General features: G+C 34.9%; 1 protein-coding gene across 1 annotated transcript in view; it reads right to left on the bottom strand.

Moving 5' to 3' along the window:
• Nucleotides 1-1,351: 1,351 nt before the first annotated feature.
• LOC137629342 (RING finger protein 207-like) overlaps nucleotides 1,352-19,540 on the bottom strand; it is a 146,075-nt gene continuing 127,886 nt past the window's right edge. Inside the window, exons 12-13 of the mRNA XM_068360598.1 lie at nucleotides 10,113-10,294; nucleotides 1,352-4,052 (exon numbers count right to left, since the gene is read on the bottom strand). Of these exons, the coding sequence (XP_068216699.1) occupies nucleotides 2,782-4,052; nucleotides 10,113-10,294 (1,453 nt within the window). The 3' untranslated portion in view covers nucleotides 1,352-2,781. The remainder of the gene's footprint in view (nucleotides 4,053-10,112; nucleotides 10,295-19,540) is intronic.

A 19,540-nucleotide genomic window follows, 5' to 3' on the forward strand; every position in this document is an offset into this window, starting at 1 on the left:
ATACATGCTTGTCTCCTAAGTAGGCTGAAATATAGACCTAGGTTGGGAGCTTACATTCAAGTAACCATATCAGAATTTGCGTGAACTTTAAATCCGTAGTAAACACATTTCATCAATAACGGTCAAACTCTAACACTAAGATTATTTTCCTTTATAAAACTATTAAAATAAGAAACTATGTGAGGCAAACGAAATGCTTCTTACGAACAGAATCATACACTGTTTGTTCCATGGCGATTATGTTTCTTTAATACCTGTGTACAGGTCCTATATGTGCGGGCATCGTATGAGAGAGAGAGAGAGAGAGAGAGAGAGAGAGAGAGAGAGAGAGAGATGAAGGTTCAATATCTTAAAAAGGTTTAAGCTTGAAACGTATTGTGTGAGAGAAATCAGAGGAAACGAGAGAGAGAGAGAGGAGAGAGAGAGAGAGAGAGAGAGAGAGAGAGAGAGAGAGAGAGAGAGAGAGAGATGCAGGCTCAAAATGTCAAAAACACTGAGCTAGTAACATGATTATAAAGAGAGAGAGAGAGAGAGAGAGAGAGAGAGAGAGAGAGAGAGAGAGAGAGAGAGAGAGAGAGATGCAGGCTCAAAATGTCAAAAACACTGAGCTAGTAACATGATTATAGAGAGAGAGAGAGAGAGAGAGAGAGAGAGAGAGAGAGAGAGAGAGATGAAGGGTAAGTATCCGAAAAAGGATTAAGCTTGAAACGTAATATTTGAGAGAAACCAAAGGAAACGAGAGAGAGAGAGAGAGAGAGAGAGAGAGAGAGAGAGGAGAGAGAGAGAGAGAGAGAGAGAGATACGACGAGCAGAAGAACGAGACACAAATACGGCAAAAAGATTGAGCGAAACGTATGCTGATCAAAGCAAGGGTTGATACAGAAGCCTTAAACTGTGAGTGTCATCTTCTCAAGGTTGACATCAAATAATCATCCGGAGGAAAAAAAAAATGTAAACTAAAATACTGACAGATACAGACATATTTTCTTATTTTTTTTAAAATGGATATATATATATATATATATATATATATATATATATATATATATGTATATATATATATGTATATATATATATATATATATATATATATATATATATATATATATATATATATATATATACACTGTATATATATGTATATATATCATACACACATATATATAATTATATATATAAATATACATATATATATACATACATACTGTATATACATACATATATATATATATATATATATATATATATATATATATATATATATATATATATATATACATATATATATATATACATTTATTTATGATTTTCATGAAACAGGAAATGACAGCTACCTTCAATTTATCTTGAATACTGAAGGGGAGAAGGCTGGGTGGTTGGGTTGGGGGGAGGGGAGAGTTAAAACTACAATATTTTGACACCTCTAGGACTAGAATTGGATGATCTCTTTTTGATTGATTGCTTTGCTTGCTTGCTTGCTTGCTTGGTGCTTCGAGACTTTTTGATTAAGATGAGTACTGGCCCTCGGGTGATTGTAACATTGAAGGATTATTCATGAATGCAATTCATTGAATACATTTCACTATTCTACGTTTTGAAGGGTTGAAATTCAAAGACTTATAATTTTATTTCTGTGTTTGGAGGGGGGAGGGGGGTTCAAAGTTCATCAGATGGGCCGTTTACCTTAAATGCACACTAATGGTTGAGCTACAGGAAAGCCATGATCTAATAGCAACTGAGTTTAAGATTCATTTTTATAACCTACAATTGGCAGCTTTATTTTTTTTTATATTCAAAACTTGGCAGATGATTCTGTTGGAGGAAAAGATGTATATGTATACATATAAATATGTATATATATACACATATATATCAATGATCTCGCATCATTCATATGGAAACCTCCACTGGTATAAAAGACTAATTAACCTCATCACCATAATCATCCCATGATTATGAAGGTACGTAACAATGTGTTTTTATTCCTAACATGAGACACTGGCTGTAACGGGCATGAGCTACCCAGCCTGGAGCATGGTGTACAAATACAATCTCTTACAATAATGATTAATAATTAAACCCCTGATGAAAAAAAAAGAACGAGTTATTCACGACATATGATAACAATGAGAACCAGCCATGATGGGATACAGTTCGTGTTGTTGGTGAGATGAGATGGAGTACCAAGAGATACTGAGCTTCTTCTTTATTTTGGTTTTCTCAAGAGATTATTAAGACAGTCGGGCGAACTGCAGCCTTATTCCTTTAAGGTGTGGGTGTGTGTATGTGTGTGTATGTCACTCTCTTTCACTATCGCATATAAATCACAACCTTTTTTTAAGTGTATTACATGGGATTTTCTTTCACATTCACTGTGTCAGAATTCTTCATTGTAAAAGGGTACTAATACTCATTTACGTTTGGCCTGTGCATTGTATATTTCACGTTTTCTGTAAGCATACAACGACTTACACATTTCACTTTTCTTTTACACCTAAATATTGTTCTAGTCAACATAAAACTCTTTGGTGATTACCGCAATTCAAACATGGGTTCTAACATTGCGTCTATATTAGTTTTCAGAATCACTTCACTTATGATCATTTCTATACAGAAGGCAGATCCTCAAACACTTGACCCTTTCTCCTTCGATTTGTCTACAATTGGAAACGAACTAGATAAAAACTGTTTTCTATTTTCAGCTGTAGGCAATGGTAAGCTGCAAAAGACAAGTTTTAACAAGGAAAGTATTTTAAAAAATATTATGACCATGACTGATAATCATTTAGTTTTCTTCCGCCTAAGTATTCTGGTTTCCTGGACCGCTGCCACCAAAGTCTTCACTGCTTCTTCATGGCCCTCAAAACTATCGGCTTTTCTTAAGGTTCCATGCCTGACGGATCCCTCGGCAAGTCCACTACTGTCTCCCTTTCTCATAAAACCACTACTTTTGCGTGCCTCCGAGGGCAGGGCGTCAAGGGAGTTCTGTTTTTTAAAAACTGGCCGGGAGTGACGGGAGTCATCCCTGAATAGCTGTCCAAACTGCTCACTCGATATTGGCACATTCTCGTAAATGTTCTCCTTTTTGGAGGACGTCTTCCGTGGCACTGTAGCTACAGCATAGATAGTCTCCATATCCTTCCGGCCAGGTGATTTGCGACTGGGACCCCCCAGTTGCTCAGCGTGTACTATGGCTTTGACTTCCCCTAGGCTGAATTCCCCTGAACGTCCCTGTATCCCTTGGGGCACCTTTGGCACTGGAACTGCCTTAGGTGTCCTAATACCATCTTCCCGTTCAGCTGAACGAGCTCGACCTAATGAACTCTCTCGTGATCGAGAGACTGCTTCAGCAACAGCTCTTGCTTGTGCCAGACGAAGTTCATCCAGGCGTTCAGCACTGATGCGATTAGTAGGTTCTGGTTCACCACTAAGGGCACGAACAGAGCCAAGGCCTGAATAAAGCTTCTCGGCTGCTCTCAACAAGGTGTTATCACAGGCAGACTTTGGCCTCTCTGGGACTGCTGAAGCGTCGAAGACTGCCGCTGCGAGGTCTAAGTAGTGGTCAGTTTGATGATCTGGTAAGATTTTCCCTCTGGAAATCCTGTGCACAACGCGTCCAACAGGACCTCTTTCTCGAGACGAAGCTCGACCCTCGTCGGCATCACTCTCATATTCATGTTTCTTCTTGTCATCGCGCAGACGGACCTTTTCAAGTAGCTGCATAAACACTCCCTTCTTGACCTCCTCTACGTCGCTCCCTTCTGAGCCACGGCGCTGGTTGATCCTTAGAGAGGACGTGGACGAAACCATCTCACTCTCACTTTCGCAGCCTCGATGGCGCTCCCACACCAAAGAGTCACCTTCACTGTTCTGACGTTTGCGTCGCACAGCCCTGTCTGGTTTGCGGACTTCCAAGTAGGAACCACCTATAACAGAGGACGCCAACGTCGACGCCATGGATGATGCTGGGGACACTGGCCCTCGATATTTATCGCCCTCTCTAGTGGGGTGGGCCGGATCTGCCCGGCCTGAGCCCGGCCCTGGAGAGAAGCCTGAAACACAAGCCTGTCAATCGGGCGTCAGTTGGCGCCGCTCTATCTACAGGGAAGGTGGAATGGGAGGGAATATAGGATTTGGATAGGAAGACATATGGCTGCTTACTCTGGTCTCTATAAGCTCTGCAAATTTAGGAATGTCTTATACATCAAAAAGAATCATATCATCAATAGTTTCCTTAATTTGACAGCTAAATTCAATTTTTAACCATAACACCTAATGAGTTTTAGTTGCACAGAACTTATACTTTGTTAGGCATGACAGTATTTCACTAAAACTACATTTCTTGCTGGTTAAAAGTAGTACAAGTAATAAAATACCGGTACTTCTTTGGTTGAGCTCTCCGCTAAAATCTTCTGAAAATAAAGAAAAACTGTTATCCATACACTTGTTGGGATTATAAGCAAAAATGTAAATATAACACTGAAAGTGAAGCTAGGCTCTATTCTTTCCTCATGATTGAACCATATTGAATACCTGAACTCTTCACATACTTGAAAAAAAGTAATTCTAAAACTTTACCATGCATGCCTAGTACGATTTATGCAAAATGAAAATGCCCTTGCAAAAATTACTTGCAAACCTAATCACCTTTCACCTTAAGTACGCTTGCTCACAGAAATTTGTATCAACATTCATGCAGAACAAACAAGCTTTGTCTGATGTAGACTAGTAAACAAGTCGCCTAAGGACTGCTCAATAAAGTATTTCATTTATTACCCTTTAAGGTCCCCAAAATCATCTTGCATCCAAGTATATGAACAGAAGAAAATAAAACAACTACGAAACTAAAACTTAAAAGTTTAAACCTCTGAAAACCACATTTTTTATAAAATCTTCGGGCAGGTAAAAAATTCATCTAATGATTTATACGCATTGAGACAACACGAGCATTTTTTTGTTTTTGATAAAGCATATGGATTTGATGATCATGATGCCTTTTTTAATAAAGAAAATATCAAATAAACGCAAAAAACAATCTTTAGTCATCTATAATTCCACATGAATCGTTAAAAAGCAAAATTTATCTCAAAGTGTTCTTAGTAGCGTGTAAAACTTTATTGCAACATAAACACATTGGCTGAAACTACACAATGATGCCACAGTCAACATATTCCTTGTTTTAGGATTCCATGCCACATGAATACACCGTTAGGCATTCCACTTTACAGGCAGCAGCGAAGAACAGCCATTCTTTTAATGATCTTCATCTTTCTAGTCATCATTGAGCTTGTTTTGAATGTTTGGCATGTTGCAAAAATACTGGAGTTTTGCGATTAAAATGGATATGTGTTGGAACAATATCAGAATTTCAAGGAAAAGGGTGTTCAGTGTTGGAGCAAATGTCGTATTTCAGAACAAACGTATTATAGGAATATCAGAAATTCGTGGAAATAGGAGCTAAATGCTAGGACAGCATGATTTTTTTTTTTTTTTTTTTTTTGGAAAATGGCGTCATGTATTGAAGTATTAGAGAAATTTCATACACATAAGTGTTAAATATTACAAGTGTAGAAATTTCTGGGGAAGTGTATTAAAGGCTGCAACAGTATTAAAATTTCAGGAAAATTTGGTAATTATTGTAACAGTATTGGATTTTTTTTTTTTTTAAAAATGTGTTGTGTTGAGAGTTTCAGTATCTAAAGAGTAAGGTGTCATTGGTTAGAATAACAATTGAAAGGTGAAACAATTTAGATCCTTAGGATCTACTATAAGTCAGGATGGCGGATGTGAAGCTGGAGTTGAGAATAGGATAAAAGCAGCTTGGGGGAAGTGGAGGGACGTAGCAGGAGTAGTATGGGATAAGGAAATGCAAACTAAGCTGAAAGTCACGATCTATAGCACAGTTATAAGACCTGTGTTAATGTAAGGATCTGAAACGTGGAGTTTAAGACGAAAAGAGATGATAATGCTGAGGTGGATTTTGGGAAGATCACTGCTTGAAAGATGGGAGAATTATGAGATAAGAAGAATAGCATAATAATAATAATAATAATAATAATAATAATAATAATAATAATAATAATTCTTCATTTCCAATATTTACATTGGGTATTCATAAAATATAAAGCTACAATTAGTAAAATCATCTTACAAATAGTTCAAATATTTGTTATTTTAGACATACAAAAGTTGTTTTAGGAATCAACAAATCGGCTAAAACTTTGTAATTGAAATAATTCATCAGTAATAAAAGAATATCATCAAGTCAGAAAGTATTTACTTAAAATATAGTGCAGGCGTAGTAAGGATTACGGAGGTGATAAGACTATCACGGCTGAGATGGTGTAGGCACTATTAAAGATGCATGGTGTGAGAGGAGTGAGGAGGGTTATTGGAGGAATCTGTTCGTTCAATTAGTTCATTATGCATGTTGCATAAGATTTTTCATAACTCTGACCATCTTTTACATTCAGATCTCCCTGGACAATTCTATCCTGTTCGTAATACTAGGCTGGCAGTTAATTCTAATAGCCAGGCCTTTTCCATCATAAGACTCAATACCACGCAGTACTCTAGAAGTTTTATTCCAGCTGTTACCAAGTTGTGGAATGATCTTCCTAATCGGGTTGTTGAATCAGTAGAACTTCAAAAGTTCAAAGTTGGAGCAAATGCTTTTTTGTTGACCAGGCGGACATGAGTCTTTTTATAGTTTATATATGACATATTTGTTTTTGAAGTTGTTCATAGTTTATATATGACATATCTGTTATGACGTTGTTACTTTTTTTAGAATGATTTACTGTTAATTTGTTCTCTTCAGTTATTTATTTCCTTATTTCCTTTCCTCACTGGGCTATTTTTCCCTATTGGAGCCCCTGGGCTTATAGCATTTTGCTTTTCCAATTAGGGTTGTAGCTTGGATAGTAATAATAATAATAATAATTAAGAGGAAAGATCGAAAGGGAAGTAGAGAATTTTAAATAGCTAGATAAGGTGAAGGATGATATGGAGAGAAGAGGTTTGGTGGAAGAGGATACCTTTAATAAAAAGCATTGGAGAGGGTGCATCAGGGAAACCGAACCCCGTAATGTAGGGATAATGGTGGGAAAGATGGTAAGGTGAAGGATGATATGGAGAGAAGAGGTTTGGTGGAAGAGGATACCTTTAATAAAAAGCATTGGAGAGGGTGCATCAGGGAAACCGAACCCCGTAATGTAGGGATAATGGTGGGAAAGAAGTGTCAAGTGTTGGAAAAGTATTAGAATTTGTGTGAAAATGGGTGTTCAGAGTTGGTAAAGCTTTTAGCATTTCAGGGGAAAAGGTGTCAAGTGTTGCAACGGTATTGGAATTTCTAGGATAAAAATAAGATAATTACTGAAACAGTTACAGTATTTGGGAGATAGTGTAGTTAAGTGTTGCAACAGTATTGGAATTTCTAGTAAAATAAGGTGTTCATTGTTTGAATTATTTCAATATTTAAAGTGGGAAAGTGTTAAGAGTTGCAGCACTTTAAGAATATCTGAGAACATAAGTGTTCAGTGTTGAAGTAATATTGAGATTTTTGGACAGATGTTCACTGTTTGTAAATACTTATGAGCCTCTTTTTAAAGGGAAGCCATTAACCAATATGGCAATTACCTCGTGCGGATCATTTATTGAGAGCCTTACTATGCAAATTAAGCAATTCATAAGCAAAAGGAAATTAAAAAAAAAGTTTATTGCAAAAATAACGTTCAATAACTTTAGTTCTTTCAATCTCAATATCAGGTCATAATCCATGCCGATTTGAATGTTTGTTTCAATACTAAAAGGATATACAGAAATGATTAATGACTAAAAAAAAAAAAAAAAAAAAAATCCAATACACCATATAATAGGTCACAACGGTTTTTTTCATGACGTCCAATATAAAAACAATTCGTTTTGATTATTAAGAAAATTCTTTAACGCCCAAAAAGTAAATTTTCCAATAAGCCTCATATATATAAAGAAAGAGCTGTAAGCTTTGATTAATTGTTAAGAATCTATTTCTATCACAAAATAGTCGAAAATTATATTAAACATTTCAGAAGCATTTGGAAAATAAAATACTCAACATAGCTTTAATTATGCTCAGTATTTAAACAGGCCTGGTGCATAGCTGAAAGTCAGACTTCCAAACGGTTCTCATAACGAAATCATACGCAAAGAAGCACAGTATACCAGACATCACGTCGTACAAATCCCAGATTATCCACGTAATGAGCTATAAGAAGATTATATCCAATTACAGAGCGAAATGTATTATATGTAAGGATTGCCATATTGAAGCTTCGCCGGCTCAGATGTAGTTTACATTTAGATGCGAATATTGATGTGTTTACAACATTATATAATTGAAAGGTTTACAAATTATTGATTCAGATATATAAGGAATATAACATGATTTTTTTTTTTATATTTATGCATATTTATCCTTTTTTAAATATAAGAGGACACATAAGTATGAATAAACTCTGTGATTGTATCAATGTGTTGGAAGTTTAGTGTACCGATGGTCTTCTGAACTGTATACTATAGCCTGTCATTTTTTAAACAAATAAGCTGATATCTACGACATAGTGAGGGTACAATGGTACAAATGCTTATCTTAACAGAAACGAGGAACATGAATACAACGGAGAAGTGGTTTTTTTAAGACACTATTCATGCACGTAAAACACCAACAAATCTATGTTTATATCACAGCGTCAGTTCTCAAGATATGACAATAAAAAAAGAGAAACAGAAACAGAGAAGGTCATTTTGGTCATCTAGAGTAAATGTATCAAAAAACCTTAATAAATAATCTAAGAGTAAAATATTCTCATCTAAGCTCGGCTAAGATTATTTCCCTAAACTACCTCTGAAGCTTCAATCTTCTACCATTTGCTGACAATCAATCATACAATCCCATTATGGGTGTATTCACTCTGCTGGTTTTCTATCAAGATGTTTTCTGATTTTTTAATCTTAATCCCGAATGGGCTTTGCGCCTACATTGTACCTCTTGCGGGACACTGTAAGGCCTTTGCAGCAGCTTCTATTTGGTCATATGTTTCACCCACTTTCCAAGCTTCAACTTTACCCCTATGCCCAATATCCATATATCATCTTGCTCTCCAGAATTTGACTTCATATCGTAACGAGCTGTGCTTTCCTAAATATTCAGGCACCTAGCTACAGGCCAATTGGACCCAATACTATGCACAGTCAAATTCAAAATTCCGCAACCACTCTCCTACATCAGTGAACCTAAACTCACTCTCTATATTAGGAGAGTAATGGTCAGTAGATGTTTCATAACTATTGAATTCAACTGTACATCCATCTCATGTATTTATTAGTATCAGCCTCTGGACTGATTACTTCATGAAATGACAAGATCTTTATTTTCTGTGCCTTAAGGAATGCTTATAAAAACTAGGTTTGTTAATTTCTATATAGCTCAGTACATCAGGTTATTCATCTGGAATACACCTCTTCTTACAATTCGTTCTTGACTGGCATGCTTAAAAACACAGCCTCACACTGATCTAGAACATGGAAACACTTTTTAAATGAATGATTTCTTCTTTTTCATTTCATAAATATCTGTCTTTAGTAACACTGCTTTATGAAACTAAACGATCCTTTCCATTCCTTGAGTAAAAATAAGGGGTACTTGTTTGCTTCAAATATCCCCAAAACACAATATATTAGTTTTTCCTATTTTTTTAAATTTCTATACCCTCTATACCCTGTCTTTACCATAAAGCACAGCAACAGTGTTATCTTTTTTAAGAATGGAATTCATTATTACATGCCATCTAGCCACAGAACCTAGACAAAGAAATCTTGACTACTGTACCTCAGTGTTTGACAGTGAATACCCCCACCTACTTACGAACTAGACATTTCCTTGCACTCACCTTCCTCCACAGGTATATCAAAAAGCTCCTTTCCAGTTCCCACCATCCAATCCACACACCCACTCCTACACCAACAACCATATCTCTAAGCATCATCACCACGATCAGCCTAAACCATCGTAATCACCATCAATCACCACACCATCAGCAGCATCACCAAATGCCTATCCTTACAAAACTCACCATGCGCATGATCACTCTCCTGGTCTTCGTCATGGTCTGGTGTTCTGCGGCTGTGGGGCGGATCTGGGGGTTTTGGGATCCCGTCTATAAGCGCACCTGAGCCTGAAGACACCACCACCCCAGAGTCATCCACGCCGCCACTACCGCGACTAGCACCGTCTGCGCACCCCCGACCCTCCGCTCTGAAGTGATGGGCATAGTGTGAGGAGAGAGACTCGAGCAGGAGGAGAGAAGAGTGTGAGGTAAGCAGGGGAATTTATTCTATATATATCTATGTGAATATACGGTGCTGGTGGTGGATGGCAAATGATAAATCATGAGAGTAGATGTATAATGTATAATGCGGAGTTTCGCTGTTAGGTCGGAATGAGAGGCCTCGTAAGTTAGTGGGAAAATGAACAGTAAAGAACAATATGTGTAAGAGTTACTTATCAAAATTTTAAAACAATCTTTATTCTTGACCTGAATAGTGAAATAGAGTAATCTATTCAATGTTTACCTCCTCATCTTGGTACAGCATCTGTATGGAAATGATAGCAAGATTATCATTATGTTCTGACTGAAGACGTTTGACAAGCAACAAATCATAATATGTCTCTTTGTTTATTTGTACGCACTTCTGGGTAAAAAGTTCCAGAATAGAATAAGAATTGAGAAACTGAGAAGAAAAGATTTGTGGAAGTACATGAAGATTAAAGTTTCAATATGCAGTCCCAAATAACAGTGCCTTACCTACTCAAGTCAAATGTCAAACCAGTGTGTAAGGAATTTACCTATATTGAGAAATGTCCGTAGATAAAATTACTAAAATTCCTGCTGATGATTTTCCTGTCATAGTTAAGAAGAAGAAGAAGAAGGAAAGGAAAAAAAGGAGAATAACAAGATGACTGAAAGAGGATATAAGTGAAGGCTTTCCGAAGGAAGGCCAGTGATGATAACAGCAAATACATGTGTGACATTCGTTTTAATAAGAATGCGTCGAAGGATGATTTTTCAAGACTTGACTTGAGAGAAGTAGTGAATATAAGCAACTGCCAACTACCACTGAAAGAAAAGAAAACGGCAAACACATTGTTGGATTAATTCTGAGTGAGGGCACAGTAAAAAAAAAAAAAAAAGAAAAAAAAAACACATGTTCAAGTATAAACACACACACGCACACACCAACAACACTGAAATGCAATCAGAGAACATCTAACATTTAGGGGCTAAATAAGAGATCTTTGTCGTCTAACAATGAAAAAGGTTTGTTATTACTGGCTCCTCTTCTCCGGCTGCCTCATCATTCAAATCTACCTTTATCCTACAACACTGTATTGTATACAACGAAGATTACATGGAGAGTGAAAGACAATCTAGTTGCTGTTATTGGTTGGTATTAATGTTTCCTATTTTCATCCAGAAAATTCTGATGGGAAAAAAATTCTCTCTGGGGTTAATAAAGGCTGAAGTTCTAATTGCTTCATGACGTAATGAAAAATACTCTCTCTCTCTCTCTCTCTCTCTCTCTCTCTCTCTCTCTCTCTCTCTCTCTCTCTCTCTCTCTCTCTCTCTCTCTCTTCAATAAAGCCTAGTCATAAGCAATTAGAAAGTCATTAAGCTCGTCCCCAAAACGCAACCTTTATTGTCTTCCATTATCGTTTTAAATGCGTCAGTTTCTTGTCGAAATGACAGCAGAAATTTAGCTGAGCTCAACACAGTCCAATGCTGAAAGGATTCTCTTGTTTGTCAAAAACCAAAGGCAGATTACACAAATCTACAGTGATAATTATCCTAAATTATTAATATTAATGAAATATCTTGAGCTCAAATAAATACATACTGCAAATCGAGTTATGGCAGGAATAATTTAACACTGATCTACTGATTAAACTGTTATACTGTGTCGATTTCAGATTTGCTTCGCCTACTTTTTCAATTTAATGTCAGCATGTGGGATCAGTTGCTTGTTATAAAAGTTTAGCAGTTACCCAGGGAAGTTTCTCGTACATCTGCGTCTGATGACGTCAATGTAATATGAAGATGAAAAGTTAGTCAATATTCTTTATGTTCCAATGACGTCACATTAACAACACTCACTAAGACATCTCGAGTCAAGCGATTAGAATTCCAAAATGGAAAATGAAGCTGAATTTTTTTTAATGAAGACTTAATACGTAAAATATAATTTCTATGTATTGAAAGCAAAAATTAAAAACTATTTCATTTGTATTTAACAGATACTTTATATCTTCATTAGAGGGGTAACGTTAAAGTCTTCTAAGAAAATATAAAAATGATATTTCACTTGCACGCTTTGTATACTCTATCATTATTAGGATAATTTATTTTTCCTTATTTTTTTTTGGAAATTTTACCATAGGCAAATATTAGGCAATTTTACAAAAAATATTTAGAAAGTTCTTTCATGGATATAATCCAAAAATAGATTTTTTTTTATTTTGGAAATTCTATACATTAGGAAAAAATTAGGCAATTCTACAAAATTACCTAGGAAATTCTCTCATGGATATAATCTAAAAAAAACTTTTATGCCATGAACAGCATCTAAAAATTCTGCCATAGGGAAAATCTTTAAATCCTTCAAGAAAATTATTCTCTCGAGAACTAGGAAGAAAAAACCCCCACTGAAGACCAGGCCCATAGAATGTACCTCTACAAAAACATTCAGTGACCAGTAAAACTCAAAACGTACTCCTTAACATTTCTTCGTCGAATTTCCAGTAAAAATACCAGAGCTCCAGGAAAAAAAAAATCTTCCTATAGCCAATAAAAACAAAGACTCAGAAGCGTTGTATTTGATACGTTTGATCGTAATTCTTCTCCAGTATAGATAACTTAAACGATGTTTTTGAAAGGACAATAAAAAATCTCTGAACCTCACGGCAAAGATAAAAACTGATGTACTCTCAGGAGAAATAGGGAATCCCATGTTAATGGGAATATTTATTTTAATGTTGTTACCGTTAAAATATTTTATTTTTCCTTGTTTCCTTTCCTCACTGGGCTATTTTCCTTCTTGGGACCCCTGGGCTTATAGCATCCTGCTTTTCCAACTAGGGTTGTAGGTTAGCAAGTAATAATAATAATAATAATAATAATAATAATAATAATAATAATAATAATAATAACCGCTCGCGCAAACACAAAACACGTACAATATATATAAACATATGTTTATATATATAATTATGTGCTTAAGTATATAGACAGAGAATATGGTTATAAGAAAAGTGAAACACCTTTATTCTTTAGTGTGCTAAGAGATGTCTTTACAATTAAGACCTAAATTTCAAAGTATTCCGGAGCTGAAAAATTCCAAGCAAATTTATTTTCTCCGTGATAAAGACTTGACTCGGAAACAAAAATCCTTTTCTGCTCAGTAGAATGGCACAGGGATAATCCTTCTCAAGGGAACAAAACAAAAATAAAACTTCTGATAATCGTAATCCTCCATCAGCCTTCAGTCGCAAAAGAGATTTCAGGAAACGTTGTTTTAAGTCATTTTTAACTTATGGAACCGGGAGTCAATAATACTGAGCTTAATCAACCGGTCGCTAGCAAAAATTAAGCCGGCCTTTTGCCAGCACGAAACCTAGCACCATGGCAGTCTATGCGATAACACGTTGAAGCGAACGAGTGGTCTGGTGTGGACCTACCTATGCTTGCTCCACAAGAGCGGATTTTTTTTCCATCCGAAAATATTTCCGCTCGTTAGGAGGCATGTCTCCACAGGAGAGGATTTTTCCCGAGCGGCCTTGCAGTTTCTTTAAGCCAATACACTTGAACCGCCCCGGTTAGCAGCGTACGCGGCTAGTAAATCCAAGGTTTATATATGCATATATAGACCTTGAGTAAATCACTGCCGATCGGAAGGGCCTCATTGATCTTCATTAATTTCTAATCGAAGCGGACAAAACCGCGCAGTATCAATCCGCTCGTGCGAAGCGAGCCTTATACTAAATATCGGCCTTCGTCCTAATGGTATGGAGCCTGCATTAATCCCTTGGTCTTTAATAAATCAAGATTAAATATTAATAATAAATTATGAAATATAGGCATTAAACATCACTCCTATCATGGATTTGCTGAGGTTCATTCTGCACGAAAACTCTACTGCCTGTTGAAGTAAGTTACGAGAAATAATGGTCCCACTTCTTGCTCTTTTTTAGCCTGGTTGATTTACTCTTGGTGAAGCTGAAAGCAAGCCACTCATTCCATACCTATGGATACTACATTTACCATCAACTTGGAAAATTTAAATATTCTCATTGGCTACGATTGACTAATATTAGATAAGATTCTAAATAAAACACCCCATTTTTTCTACAAAATCTCCATCTTCTCTCTATTGGACTTCTGATGTCAGAAGTTTAATATAAAAATTGCTCGAGGGTACACTCGGGTACACTATTCTATCTTGTTCCTCTTCATCTGGTTCTCTTCAAGTTTTTATAGTCTATGTATATAAGATCTAATTTAATGCTGTTACTGTTCTTAGAATACTTTATTTTGATTGTTCATAACTTCTCTTGTAGTTTATTTATTTCGTTGTTTCCTTTCCTCACTGGGCTATTTACCTTGTTGGAGCCCTTGGGCTTATAGCACCATGCTTTTCCAACTAGGGTTGTAGCTCGGCTTGTAATAATAATAATAATAATAATAATAATAATAATAATAATAATAACATAAATGTAATAAGAAAATAATAAAAAAATCGAACAGAAGAATATATAAACAAAAACAATTCAATGACAATATAGTTTCTCTCAGGAATTTCTTGTTTATCATCTTATTCCTATAGACCTAACATGACGGCAGATGTCCCTCTACACATTCTTCGATCGAGACTCAAGTTCAACTTTGTTCAATTTAAATGAATATATATATATATATATATATATATATATATATATATATATATATATATATATATATTTATTTATTTATTTATTACGTAATTGTAATAATCTCTTAAAGAATTCTTGCGAAGCAGCTTACTTTAGGTAGGTCAACACACACCCACACACAACCAACAATACACTTATATAATTAAAAACCTAATTTATTCAGGAAGGCAGACATAAGATTTTTAAAATTCAAGGAACTTAGCATTATCACTTACTTATCAGAGCAGCAATAAGTATAAAAAAGGTGTAAAAATTCCCTGCAAATGATGAAAATAGATAAATTAATCCAAATAACAAAACAGGCATAAAATTATCTATCGAGAGAGTAAACGAGGTGAGACGAAGCCTTTGTGAATCAACAACAACAAAAACAACAACAACAACAACTTCTTGAAGATCTTAATCCTGAAATTCTTTGCATTCATCCTTCCACACAATAAGAAAAAGACAAAACTCAAGTTGGTAAGAACTACATAAGAAATAAAACGTATTAATGAAAAAATAATAACCAAGTGTCCAATCTTGTCAGGGTACAACGTCGTGGGCCACAACGAAAAGAATAATACTCGTAACTTTCACTTAACAGTTCGAAATTAAACACTAAAGTCCGCTCATTTTTTGCAATCGAATTTTCGCATCAAACTTATTTTTAGTCTGCATGAGCTCAACGAAAGAACGAGCAATTAGCGCAAGTTTCTTTAAGACTTTATTCGTTTTTATTTTGATTTTACGTTATTTTCTGTCCGTAGAAATATTAAATAATTTTGAACATCAAAGAAAATCATGACTACAATCTTATTTTTCTTTAAATCTACGAGAGTGTAGCCATCTTAACCGATATTCCTTAAAGCACAATTTCTAGCTTCAAATCACAATTCTTACATTGCTCTTTTGAATATTTTGTTCAACTGATTAACTGAAAATTCAGAGAATAATCCCAAATTATTCAAAACTGAGAATTATTTCTATAGGGAAAAATTATACATAAAAAGAGTTAAAATTTGACTGAATAATAAACAGATTAAGTAAAGAATGGCGTTTAAATTATAATAATAGGTGAAATCTCTGGACAAATACCAATGATATTGTTGGTTAACAGTTTAGTCGGCTACCAGTTTTGGATCAATCATATCTACCAATGGTATTTTGAATTACGGAAATATTCGTTTTACGTAGTTTTATGGTCAAGTTTTTCATTCCAGCTTCCTAGAGCATTCCCCAATTATCAGAAGGAATTTTGTTTTAAATTGAACTGAATATTAAAAACCAAGCTGCGGTTTACTATGGGAGAAGTTTCTCACATATAAGGAAATGACGAATAAAGCATTAATTTTAACGTATCTAAAATAAAGGATGACAACAGCTTTAAATGTAAGATACTCTTTTTATTTCAAGAGGCAGATTCCACAAAAAATTAATTTTTCATGTAGGATAAACAAAAAAAAAAAAAAAAAAAAAAAAAAAAAAAACGTCTATTACGCTAGTTTAAGCTTCTTCTTCAACTCACACACTGCTGCACTAGTAAGTGTCAATGGCTCGGGATTTCAATACACCGTATACGATAGTAGACTTTCATTAAGTGAAAAATGCATGATCTATTCTCTATCGAGGTCAACGAAAATCACATTCATCAGGTCACCATATTTACACTAAGGATCGATTTTTTTGGGTATTAAAATCCACAATCATATACATTATATATTTAAAAGTAGCAGGAGCTTTCACACTTTTTTTTAAAAGTGCCTCTTCTGCTGAAGAGGCACTTTGAAAAAAGTGCGAAAGCTTCAGTTATTTTTAAATATATAACGCATATACACCGTATGCTATGGTAGACTTTCATTAAGTGATCTATTCTCTATCGAGGTCAACGAAAATCACATTCATCAGGTCACCATATTTACACTAAGGATCGATTTTTTGGGTATTAAAATCCACAATCATATACATTATATATTTAAAAGTAGCAGGAGCTTTCACACTTTTTTTTAAAAGTGCCTCTTAAAAGTGCGAAAGCTTCAGTTATTTTTTAATATATAACGCATATAATTGTGGATTTTAATACCCAAGATCAACAGACACGGCATGGTGTTTTATTCAAGTTAAGGACCGCATTGGTAGTAAGTGGTACAACATGAACATTGCTGGCTTTCTCAAGACGGGTCAATGGTTTGTAACAAAGATATATGGTGACTCACATTAAAGCAAGAGTCTGATAAAGGGCTGTGGATCCCTTGGTATGAAAAATGCCCTGTGAATGATAGATGAACCTCGTCTCGTTAGGAAAGGAGCAACGTTTCTATTTTATCCTGTGGGATGCCAGGAAAACAAATTGATTAAATTATGAATACTCTCTGTGATATGAGTTTCAATGAAAGAGCATTGCAGTTTCATATGCTCCGTGGATACTGTAAAAAAAAAAAAGTCTTAGGATCTAGAATTTGTTAATTTATTAATGAAATAGTGCTGAGTAAATGAAAGAGAAATAGCTATGGTTGAAGGTATAGTTGATCAATATTTAGATGAAGAATAAACTTATTCATAAGTACAAATTGGAGAGGGAAGTATTTAAGTTTCATTTTATATGTAATCAGGACAAATAAGTGGCAAGAAGGAAACAAGAAGAGCATGTAAGGAGAAAACGGACAAAATTTATGCTACGGTTAAATACAAGGAACTTCAAAAAATTAATGAGGATTATGTAAGATTCCAAAAAAAGGAGAGTCTGTGTGTAAAGGAGTGTAAAAGAAATGGATAAAAATAGAATTTAAATTCGAGACGTTTAGTGTTGGGAAAAATATTCCAGGTTCAATTACATGGCAGGATAAAATATCATGTGCAGGTATACAGGAGGCGGGATAGTTTAGTCAAGAAGAGAGTGAGAGGAAATGGGAAAACATTAAACAAAATAAAGGGAAGAAGATGAACAAAAACCTTAAAAAGAATATGATGTTATTCTATAGGGATGTAAATGCCGAGAGACACATGTGAATATATATATATATATATATATATATATATATATATATATATATATATATATATATATATAAATATAAGATACAAACGGATATACTGAGAGGCAGACCAGGGTTTGTAAGGTATGACTGGATGAGGGAAAGGTTCTGATGGTATTAGCTTAAGGGATAATTGTTCCTCTTGAGATAACAACTTGAGTCATGATGGATTTGAAAATGTGGAATGTGAAGGAATTATATTCTAAGGAAACAGGATTACTATTTACTAAAATAAAACGGGCTACAAAAATTATGAGCTTCTTCACAAGAACAAAATAGAAAAAACCTGGAGAAGGTTTGTATTGTGCTTAAATAAAGGTAGAGGTGTAAGAAGCCCCCTTTACGTTAGGACTTTGATAGAAAAAAAGTGAGACAATTGTGATAAAAGGGTTGATAAGGGAAGAATAATGTGGGTTAACAATAGGATGAGTATGTAGAACACATGTTAACTAATAAACAGTAATGTCTGAAATGGAAGAGTAATAGCAAAATATGCAGCTTACATTGCCCTAAATGAAAGCATGTAATCGAGTCAAAGATGAACAATAGAAGCTCTTGAACACATACGGCACAGGTGTCACCATACAAGTGATGGCATCTGTAGACAGCAGGGTGACTGAATTGGTGTAAAAGGGATCTAAGACAAGAGCTTAAAATATCTCAATGATATGAGACATGGACTTAGGTGTAAAAGACAGATTTAGGTGCAAAATTGAGGTATAAAATAAGTTTTATACATGGCGGAAGGATGATTTGTTGTTTGCAGATAACACATGGCAGATTGGGAGAGTGATGAGGAGCGGAATGACGTTATAAGAGATATGGAAAGTCAAGAACAGGGAACAATGAATGTTGATATGGCTGGTAGAAGAATTCAACCAGCTGATTTTCAATGGTATTTTGGTAGTAAAATTAATGGATGAAAGGGGCATAAGAAAAGCAGTTAAAGTATAGGTTAAGTAGGGTAGAGGCTAAAGACTCAGGTGAGAAATTAGAAATTCTATGGCAGGTAAGATGGGAACACAAGTGAAGTGTGGATACTGAATAAAAATGAAAGAAAAAACATTGAAGCTGTTGAGATAAAATGCTTAAGTACAATAAGTGGTGAAGGAGAAACGTGAAAAATCATATTTAGAAATGGTTTGGTTACACGAAAAGAAGACAGGGGGATTATTTGATGAAATGAATGCTCATTTAAGAAATGATATTGGGAAAGTGGAGATGAAGATCTGGATGGTGCTGGGTAAACTGAAAAAAAATATATGGGAAAGAAAATACCTCAACATTCAGTAATTTCAAGAAAATACTTCAACATTCAGTAATTTCAAGAAAAATACCTCAACATTCAGTAATTTCAAGAAAATACCTCAACATTCAGTAATTTCAAGAAAATATCTCAACATTCAGTAATTTCAAGAAAATATCTCAACATTCAGTAATTTCAAGAAAATACCTCAACATTCAGTAATTTCAAGAAAATACCTCAACATTCAGTAATTTCAAG

This window comes from Palaemon carinicauda, chromosome 37, assembly GCF_036898095.1.
Source record: "Palaemon carinicauda isolate YSFRI2023 chromosome 37, ASM3689809v2, whole genome shotgun sequence".
In the NCBI taxonomy this organism is placed as follows: Eukaryota; Metazoa; Arthropoda; class Malacostraca; order Decapoda; family Palaemonidae; genus Palaemon; species Palaemon carinicauda.